Source organism: Alligator sinensis, unplaced genomic scaffold (assembly GCF_000455745.1).
Source record: "Alligator sinensis unplaced genomic scaffold, ASM45574v1 scaffold1097_1, whole genome shotgun sequence".
Taxonomy (NCBI): domain Eukaryota; kingdom Metazoa; phylum Chordata; order Crocodylia; family Alligatoridae; genus Alligator; species Alligator sinensis.
In genome coordinates this window covers 28,808-39,274 of record NW_005841950.1, presented here as the reverse complement: position 1 = coordinate 39,274, position 10,467 = coordinate 28,808, and the positions used below count along the sequence as shown (strand labels likewise).

The 10,467-nt window shown below is 40.5% G+C and overlaps 1 protein-coding gene across 1 annotated transcript in view; it reads right to left on the bottom strand.

Annotated features, from left to right (window-relative positions):
* The window catches only part of LOC102371205 (disintegrin and metalloproteinase domain-containing protein 10), a 45,769-nt gene that overhangs the window by 9,710 nt on the left and 25,592 nt on the right, over nt 1-10,467 (bottom strand). Inside the window, exon 9 of the mRNA XM_006020246.3 lies at nt 2,049-2,232. Coding sequence (XP_006020308.1) covers nt 2,049-2,232 — 184 coding nt within the window. The remainder of the gene's footprint in view (nt 1-2,048; nt 2,233-10,467) is intronic.

Sequence of the window (10,467 nt, the reverse complement as noted above, 5' to 3'; positions counted from 1 at the left end):
GGGAGAAAGGGGGGGGGGGGGGGGGGTAGAGGGGGCAGACAGCCAATGAACACTCCACTTTCAGACTCTTCTGGTTCCAGAGGCCAAGCAGCAGAGGCATCCTTCCCTCCTAGGGGCTGGAGAGATGGATTTCATGCATGCCGCTGTGATGCCTGGAAAGCCCTAACAACCACAGTGCTCACTGGCTGTCTGTCCCACCCTCTGCAACACCTATCCCTTCAGCCCTCATACTTGAACAACACGGCCTGAAGCAGAGAACTGTGGGTTACTGGAGGACCAAGCAATACTCCATAGAGCACAGACATTTCAGAAAGCATTTCAGAGATTCCTCATTCTTTGAGGATCATTTTTAAAGTGTTTCTTTGACTGTGCACATCTGCAGGCTTGCTGTTTGGAGAGATTCAAAGACGTATAGAAGGCTTCAACCATTATGTCTGTCCAGGGCCTCACTTAAAAAAATGTTTTCTTTAAAAAAGGCTTTCATTTACTTTGACGTTTACAAATTAGTGTTACTTTCTTTTTTGGGTAAAGTGTGTAAAAGAAGAGACTGGATTCACTTAATTTGGATGAAAATTTAAAGTTTCATGGTTGAGGTACTGCATATTTAATGTTGCTTTTAGGTATAAGTAATGATGGAAACCTGCAAAGAAACAGTTGCAAAACTATGCACAGCATTGTAATATGTAAAAAGAATTATTTGTTAAGACCATTGCACTGACATGCCTATTCAACAAAATAAAAATAGATCAAAAGTGTTAAAGATACAGTATTTGGAATTGTTTTCCTTTGGAAAAGTAAGAATATTCAACTTATTTATTTATTTATATTTTAGATGTATATTCTGTCCTTTCTAAAAGGCAGCAGTCACAATAATCTTATCAAATGTGATTAAAATTCTGGATGATCCCTCAGGATCCAATTCAGTAGCAAAAGAGTACACCATCCAGAGTAAAGTTAAAAACACACTACTTCAAAATAAAGTGAATTTATAAAGGAATCTTGTTGCCATTTCTTCATTTTAAGATGACACTAGTTGTTTGAACATTTGGCTCCTGTATTCATAACTAGACTGCAGATAAATCTTACTTTTCTTCATGCAGCAAAGGATTCTTGCCAACACTGGACTGTTAGAAACAAACTGACAATGAGGGCATGCCTATCCTACTAACTTACTGTACAAGACAGTGGTACGCTGAACCAGGCCATGCTGCTTCGTGAAAACTGCTTCCAGAATCAGAAGCAGAATGGTCTCCTTAATGCAGCATTGTAAGCGGGCAAAATTAGCTCATTAGAACTTGCTTGTGTGTGGCACCATTCTAATATGGATAAATTACATCCAGGTCAAGAGGTTTACATCTGGAGCAGAGTGGTATGTTTCAGCATTATATACCTGATATGAAAAGTTAGTGATATAAAAATAGCCAGGTGTTACTTAGTCTCTAATATGAAGACTTTATCTCTCTTCTTTTTGCTTCAAAATATCATAGTGACGGATTCATGAAGAGAGAGCCATCTACTTCCAGGGATTCTGCAAATCAAGGAAGTGCTAGGAGTCTAGGATTACTCCATATGAATAAACATAACATGCACAGGAATTATCTGTATACTCTTCTATAAAACCAAAGCAAGCAAGCACATCCAAAGCATCTAAAAAACAATAGGCAAAGTTTCCATACGCTGCAAGTTGGATTAACCCAAAATAAACAAACTTGTTCTTTTTTAAAAGAAAGTGACTGATAGCAAAACAAGGGTAGAAAAACTTTCATCTTGCTACGTGTTGTAGAGTCAAACTGAATACATCTTAAACACAGTCTAAAAAGCACCTTGCAAATATCTGGCTAGTTCTGCAAATCTATTTAATTAGTCTCTGAGCTATCAAAATATTAAATGGCTGAGGTCGCTTGTTCCATTGATATTAACTGAATTGAGAAGTGAACACTTCCCCCCCCCAAGTTTAAGAAAAGACTCCGTTGCAATACTGTCTTCAATAGGTACTGGAGTCACACTGCTTTACAATTTGTAGCATTACCTCAGGCCATAAAACTTACCCCATTTATGCAAACTTGTGTTTGTCTGTTGCAATCTGTGAAGTTTGGTTTAGGATCAGATGCTGGACAAAGAGCAGTGTAACCATTACACATTCCTTCTCTTGCACAGTCGGAATCATTCCGACACTTGTCAGTTTTCAGTTTGAAAGTACATAGTGCGGTACAGCAGGGGCCTTGACTGGGACTAGAAAGAATCAGAAAAAGTGCATGAAGAAAAATTAAGATAGATTTTTTTAGAAGTTAGTTTTGCATCCTGAAGCCAGACAAATAGTCAAACTCTTTACTAAGTGAAAGGTAAAAATAAAGCAGACTTTCCTAAGAAATGTCCACATTTAAGTGGAATGCCACTTATATCTATACCAATATAGTTTTATTATTTCCCATCTGAGAACATAAAAACTGTACACCGATTCCCCCCGCCCCGAAGTAGCATATTTGTTACACTGCAGGCAGTAATTCTCATCGTGTCAACTGTAGCAATTAAATGATAAAAACAACAAAACTCTTTCTTGTTACTTACACTAGAAAAATGACTTTTCCATGTGCACTTACATTTGAGCATGTTCATAAATATTTAAAGGGGCTTCATTTTTTAATTTGGCTATGTAAATAATTAGTCGATTAGCAACTGCTACTACTACTGGCATAGACTAAATTAAAGAACTAGTTTGTTTGACAGCATCATTTTCAGTTTTTAAAAGTTCAGTCACAAGGACTCTATCCATTCTCATTCACCTACACAGCTGTTGGTCTGAAGCGAACCTATCAGTCTGCTGGTAAAATGACAAGGCCCTGAAATGCCATTTTCAGAATTAAACAGCTGCATAAATCTGGTCCCCTTCCTAACCAGACTGCCATAAATAACTGGGCTTATCGAAATGACCTTGGAAGTCATGGTTCACTTGCAGCTAACAACATGGACTGGAGAAGCCAGAAGCAGATCAGCAATCCTAATATTCTCAATCCTAACAGATGGTTAAAAGAATACTTCTCATAAAAGATATTTCATAAGAATATCAGTACCACTAATATGCCAACTGCAGCAGCAGGCAGGAAAGAAATCACGTATGGGTAAACTGGGGTGGTTCAGTGTGTAATGTCCATATGCAGACTCTCACTGTGGGCGACTTCAAAACAGTTCGTGCATACCTGGGGGGAAGTGCGAGTTACCTACATGAAGAGTGACAGGGACCACCACACCAAAATCAACATCAGCCCTGAAGATTTCTGTACTCAAATAACATTTGATGAAGGCATAACTACAGCTCTGAACGACCATCTTTCAAATATCAGCGATGGAGACAGCACAGGGAAGCTCTGGTAGAACAAGTGGTTTCACCTTTGTTATGGTCTAACAGTTTGACTCTGGAAGATATTATCTGGACAGTTTTTGGGCTGATAAAATGGTGCCCTTTGATATCTACCTCTCATTGCAGAGATAAAGGGCTGTGGAGGCTTTCTGAGGTAGACTTAGGTAGAAGAACAAAGCTTTTTATTTCAAGCATGTAGAAATAAATGGCACCCCAACTCTTAAGGAATGAGTACTCAGGAAGAAAGCCATCAAATTTATTTACTGAATGAGATGGAATTGAAATCATACGCATGGGAGTGGTCCCTGCACCACTCCCATGACTGGATTGCTAAGAAGCACATTCTGGTGTTATCCTGTTTGCTGATATAACACACATTATAGTCTTGTGCAGAATAGCGTAGACAATTCCCTCAAATGTAGTGCAGGAAAGCTTGACAGGTTTTCACACCTGTCATAAAACAGTCACAAACAGGTGCAAGTGTAGGAATGGCAACCCCTTGTATACTTTGGGTAGGTCCTTCCGCTACCTGAGTGAGGACTGAACCATTGGGGTAAGGGAGGATGTTATCAGGTGTGGAAGCAAAGGATGGCTAAGGCCTCAAGGGGGGAGAGAGAAATTCCTTAGATAAGAGGAAGATGACCATTAAACTGTCTTGAAGGACACAAGACAGATAGCCCCAAGGCAGGAAAAGTTAGTTTAGGCAACCCTTTGTCTTGAATCTATAAAAGGGTAATTACTCTGGATGTAAAGTAGAGAGGCCACAACAGAAATCTTCCTGTAAGGGTCTCTCTCCGATAGCTATCGAAATAAAGTTTCTACCTGACCTGATTCCAAATTCTACAGCGTGTTTTTTCCACGACACAGGGCACTTAGCAGTTCTCTGCTGAAAAAACAGACATCTCACAACTAGGACATGCACTGGAGAAGTCTGAGACACCAGCACCACCATGTCAGTATAGACCAAGACAAAGAAAAAGGTCTTGACTGTTGTAGCGGGCTCATGCTCAGCTAACAAAAGGAGTTCTCCCAGGGACTGAAATCATACCTGTAGGAGACACACTACACATGTCATGAAGTTCGCAGTAGGTTCTCTGAACTCCAGTCTTCGAACAGGAGCCAGGTTGGGCTTCTGTATGTTCACTAACAGCCCTGGGATCTGGAACAGTTACACTGTTGTGAGAATAATCTCTGACACTTGCTTGGAGAAGGCCCCTTTCACCATCCAAATAACCTATGAAAAGGCAGACTGTGACCTGACCATTCCGCCTCCCCTCAACTGTGAAAACCATTCAGCCAGAGTACCTTGGAGACTACTTGTGGCTGGCAAGAGCCTGAATGGAAAGACTTTGTAAATGTCCTAACTTACCACAAAATAGAGATTTTCTGCACGGAAGTCTGCTTGCAATATGAAAATACTGATTCTGAAAGTTGACAGATACCCAGAGGAGACAGTATAATGGTAGCTACTGTCACCATCTTGAAAAAAACAGCTTCTTAGAGAGTCAGGATGGAGCATCATCATCCCCCTTTCCTCTCTGGGACCATAAAATAACTATTGTAGTAACTCCTGAGATGCAATGGTAATCCTCTTTCACAGCCATGGACTGCACAGCTAAATGCGGTTTCCTTCTTGAAACTCTGATACTTTCTGGGACCAAATAGAGGAAGACTGATAGGAATGCCTCAAGGTACAGTAAATGTCTAGTAGTTATGCCTCTTCTTCAGATCTGAGGACTATGCTTCCAGAGTATGTAAAGTGGCTCTTGAACCTTTCAGAGTAAGGAGAGTTTATCATCATGCTGTATGACTCCTCTCCTAAAGGTAAAACCATCTCTGTAACACCTTTGGGAAACCTGGAACCCTACCACTCATGACCAATGTTCCATAACTACTGAGCAGGAGGCAGTATTCAGTGTCCAGCACTGCCTGAAGAGATCTCTTGATCACTACATACTCTGTGGTAAACAGTGAATGGTACCAGCAATGCAACGGAATCCATGTCTTCCCAGAAGAGCTTGCTAGCTAGCCATTTGGAATCAAAGATCAGCTGATTTTTGTCCAAAGAAGTCAAAACGTTTGGGCTCTTGTTCTTTACTAGTGATGAATAGCTGCTTAGATTTCACAATGTGCCACAGTTGCCAACAAGGCATTCAGTGGGTATAAAAGCATTCAGGCACCTCTGCAGAGGACTTTGTATTTTTGGCCAATTTCCTCTCGGCCACAACACAAGAAACAGGAGTCTGTCCGTCTCAGAAGCAAGACTACTTTAGGCCTCCACAATAACAGGGGAAAATTGAGGGCCCCATTGCCAAAAGTGACACCACAACAGAGACGGCTATGAGCCCTTCAGCCACTCTGTCAGAAGTCAGGAGGTCTGGGAAGGCACTCTAGAGAACCTGGACCGCTCTCTACTTATAGACTTTGTAGACTGGTGAGGTGGCTCCAGAGACATGCTCAAAGTGGAATCATGCTCAGGGTTGGAATGAAGGCTGACAGCAGTATTACAAAAGGTGGATCTCTGGCTGAATTAAAATCTCAAACCATGGACAAGAGAAAGACCTCTGATCATAGGGATGAGCATATTAAAAGTATTAGAAGTAAGTGGAGTGCGTCAAAGGAGGGCCTTAGTATTTTTTTTTCTTACCAAAATAAAACAAACTTCAAAGGGGTAAAAGCCCTCAAAGGCTGCCTATACACATGCTTTGTTTTAATTAGAGCAGTTCCTAGAGAGTCACTGTAATTAAAATGCCTCACTGCCATATGTATTAAGCCCCCACGTGTTTAAAAATGGCCACGGAACCAATACCCGTGATGGTGAGGCAATGTTGAGTGTTCCAGTTAGAACACAAACCAGCACGTGTATAGGCAGCCAACAGGGCTTTGACCAAAGCTGTATCTTTGAATAATAAATCAACAAAGTGCCCTGTCTTGAGTCCATAACAGCTTGACAGAAACTGAGGAACAGGAATTGTGCACCGCCTTTCATGTCCTTGGCACATGTGTACCTACAGTGATGGTAGGTACATGGACATAGAACAAGTACTCTAAGCAGTAAGGCTAGTTTTCTTTAGCTGAGGCCCCACTACATATCCATAGCAGAACACTGGGGTTCCCTGACAGGTAACAGAACAGCAACCAACCACTGGGATGAAATCCAGCATTTTTCATAGCAAGTTCTTGCCCCAAGCTATTCCAAATTTTCAATATATTATGCACTTTTTATGCTCAGTAGTTTTCTCCCTGATAGCATAGTTAGAAGTTAACATGTAGCCTTTTCAGGTTCAGAAATCCAAATTTTGACTATAGTTCTAAATGTCTTGTACAGTTGCTGCATACTAAAATTCATATTTTATAATCCCAATATGAAATAAAGACTGAGGGAAATACAATGATGGCTGTCAGAGTACTTAAACAGAAGACGACAAAACTCTCACTCAAACAGCAATTTGTATACATGGTGCTTCAAAGACACGTAAAATAGGATCGCATGGAAATGTTTTCCAATTTAAGTAGGCAACAGAGAGCTGGGCAAAGGAAAGCAATTAAAGCAAAATGATGGAGCATTCCTTTGACGTCTGTCTTGTTATGCTCCATATGTGTTTTTAAAGTGTTAAAATTTAAATTTGAGCCAAGTCATAAGGCAAGGCAACTGAGCAAGATTAACACCTAGTGGTTCAAAATTAGTGGAAGGTAAGATTTTTTAGAAGCCTAACATGGGGAAATAGTATGAAAAAGCATAACAAGGGGAAATAGTGTCCATCTTTAAGAAAGGGAAGAAGAAAGATCTGGGGAACTAGACCAGTCAGCCTCGCCTCAGTCTCTGGAAAAAAAAATTATGCAGCAGATCCTCAAGGAATCCATCTCTAAGCACTTAGAGGAGAAGGTGATAAGGAATAGTCAGTATTCATCAAGAACAAGTCATGCTTGACCAATCCGATTGCCTTCTATGATGAGAAGATTAGTTCTGTGGATGTGGGGAGAGCAGTGGATGCAGGAAAGCTCGACTCTAAGCAAGGCTTTTGGTACAGTCTCCCACCACATTCTTGCCAGCAAGCTAAGGAACTGCACGTTAGATTAATAGACTTGTATGGTGGACAGAAAACTGGCTGAGTTGTTGGACTCAAAGGGTAGTAATCAATGGCTCTATATCTACTTGGCAGCTGGTATCAAGTAGAGTGCCCCAGGGGTCAGTTTTATTCAATGTCTTCATCAATGATTTGAAAGATGGGATGGAGTGCACCCTCAACAAGTTGATGGATGCTACCAAGCTGGGGGTAGTAGATATGCTGGAGGGCAGGGCTAGGATTCAGAGAGACCTAGACAAACTGGAGGACTGGACCAAAAGAAATCTCATGAGGTTCAATAAAGACAAGTGCAATCTCCCGCACTTAGGACAGAACAATCCCATGCACTGGTACAAGCTGAGGACCAACTGGCTAAACAGAAGTTCTGCAGAAAAGGACCTGGGAGTTACACTGGACAATAAACTGAATGTAAGCCAACCATGTGCCCTTGCTGAGAAGAAAGCTAACAGCATACTGGACTGCACTAGTAGGTCCGTTGCCAGCAGATCGATTAAAGTGATTATTCCCCTCTACAGGTTTCCCTTGCTTTACACTGTACATGCATTCCTGGAAAATGGCATGCAACTTGAATCCGCATAAGGGGAACTCACTTTAAAATGTAACAAATAGGAATATGTTCCAAGACCTCTACCGTACTGAACCCCAGACCTATTTCTATGACTTTTACAAGACTATTTTGGTACTTGCCAACATCAGACAGTACGCACAAGCACTGGGCACTATTATAATGGGGATGGCAACTACAGAAACGTGTCGCAAACAACGAGCGAGGTGCACAGATTCACACAGGAAACTACATTTTGGTGCGCGTCACTTGCACAATGCACTGCACAAAGCAGCTGACTGCAGGCTTCCACCACACCGATCACATAAGAGTGAATTTACCTCGCATATAATGAATTTTTGGCATTAAAAGGGTCATTGCATAAGAGAGAATTCACACATACAGAACCTGCATAAAGTGAGGGAAACCTGTATTCGCCAATACGTGAGACCACAGCAGGAGTACTGTGTCTACCTTTGGATCCCCCATTACAGAAAGGATATGGACTAACTGGAGAGAGTTCAGAGGACAACAGAAATGGTTTCCCAGCCCTCTAACATGATTTATGAGGAGAGACTGAGGGAACTGGGCTTATTTAGTTTGGAGAAGAGAAGACTGAGGAAGGATTTAATAAAAGCCTTCAACTACCTGAAGGGTGGTTATAAAGAGGATGGAGCTAGACTGTTCTCATTGGTGGCAGATGACAAAACAAGGAGCAATGGTCTTAAGTTGCAGCAAGGAAAGTTTGGGTTAGACATGAGGAAAAACTCTCTCAGTAGGAGGGTGGTCAAGCACTGGAACAGGCTACCCAGAGAGATTGTGGAACTCCATCCTTAGAAGTTCTTAAGACCTGGCTAGACAACGCCTTAGCTAGGACGTTATATATTGACAGTCCTGCTTTGAGCAAGGGGTTGGACTAGATGACCTCCTGAGATCCCTTCAACCCTAATTTGCTATGATTTTATGATTCTAAAATTGTAGGAGCTGAAAGAAGATAGAGAAAGATTGGCAAGATGGGAAAGATTTAGAAATATAAAGCATACAAAGTGGTATTAGTAGGCTATGAAAAGTAGCACTGTGAAAAGAGGATATGATTATTCTATTGGCTGCATTAAAATATGCTTCTATGCCTGGCTCAAATTACCCTCAAAACATTAGATAATCTTCCACCGCATCTTCCATCACTGATAGTATTCTGTAATCAGGTAATAGTTTAATGGTTTACTATAGAAAGGGATGCTGTGAATATATGACAAAATACTGTCATCCCAAATCGTATTTTTATGAACTCAGATGCTTGGAAGTAAATTATACATCTTTCATAAATGTTTAAGCAGGCATAAGAATAGTAATATATCAACACAATAGAACCTTATATTAAAACTAAAGTATTTATCACTCAAGTTTACCTTTAGTGGTTTTCTTCACTGTTGATGAAAAGTTTAGGCTACAAGCTGAAAATGAAATAGACTATCTGCAAGGGAAGTTAGTTTGCTAGTGTAAACAAATAAATACATTTAAATTGGGCGAAGTTTTAAATTGGTGCTGTGAAGGGCTGAAAACAGGCAACTGGTTTAATGAGGCACTAACTGGACTGAGCTGGGCTACAACTCGCATAAGGCAGAGTCATTTACACATAGGTCTTAAATGTCAATTAGCCACAACTGTTCAGAGGCAAAATGTTAATTTGGATAATTCAAAGGTACTTAAATGTGGGACAATGGGCTTTCCATCTGTAAGGTCTGGGGTTCCCGTATGGGGATCACTCAAGTACCAATCAAGTGAGTTGTTTGTTTATAGCCAAGTAGACAGTGACTACAAAAAAGGTTTTGCAAAGATAACTTAATTCACTAAAATGCTTATGTGCTTTTCAGTCTTGTTCAGATATTTTCATACAATGACTCATATGGTACACTGCCTATAAGCAAGGTGACAAGATATAGTTTGACTGTTGAAAATTGAAAGTGCTGGAAAAAAAATCACTACAATATTAAACTGTACCCTCATATCACCTCCTTCAAAACCATGTAGAACATATGGCACTATGAGTCTGAATTTGGTTGCTTTCAATGTGGCATAATAGTATCTCGGAATCGGTAAAGAAATGTTTCACACGATTCAAACAAAACAACAATGTATACTTGGCAGTATCAGTCTCCAGAGAGTTCTTTCATGAATACAGACTTTCACATATCTGGCCCTATAGACTTTAAATTACTTGCAACAGTATATATAAGATAAGGAAGCCTAGAGCTGTAGGGAGCTGCGTGTTCCCTTAGGGTTTGTTTGGACTCATTAGTGCTCTCTTGCACATAACATTATAACGCAATACCCTTTACTGTTTTCTACTAAACAATGCCCTTTTATGCAAGGGAAAGTTTTTGTGTTTCACTGGTATTTTAAACGTTAGCTGAATAGCTGAACAAAATGGTACTAAAACCAGGTCTTTTATATCATACAGCAGCAGAACACTCTTT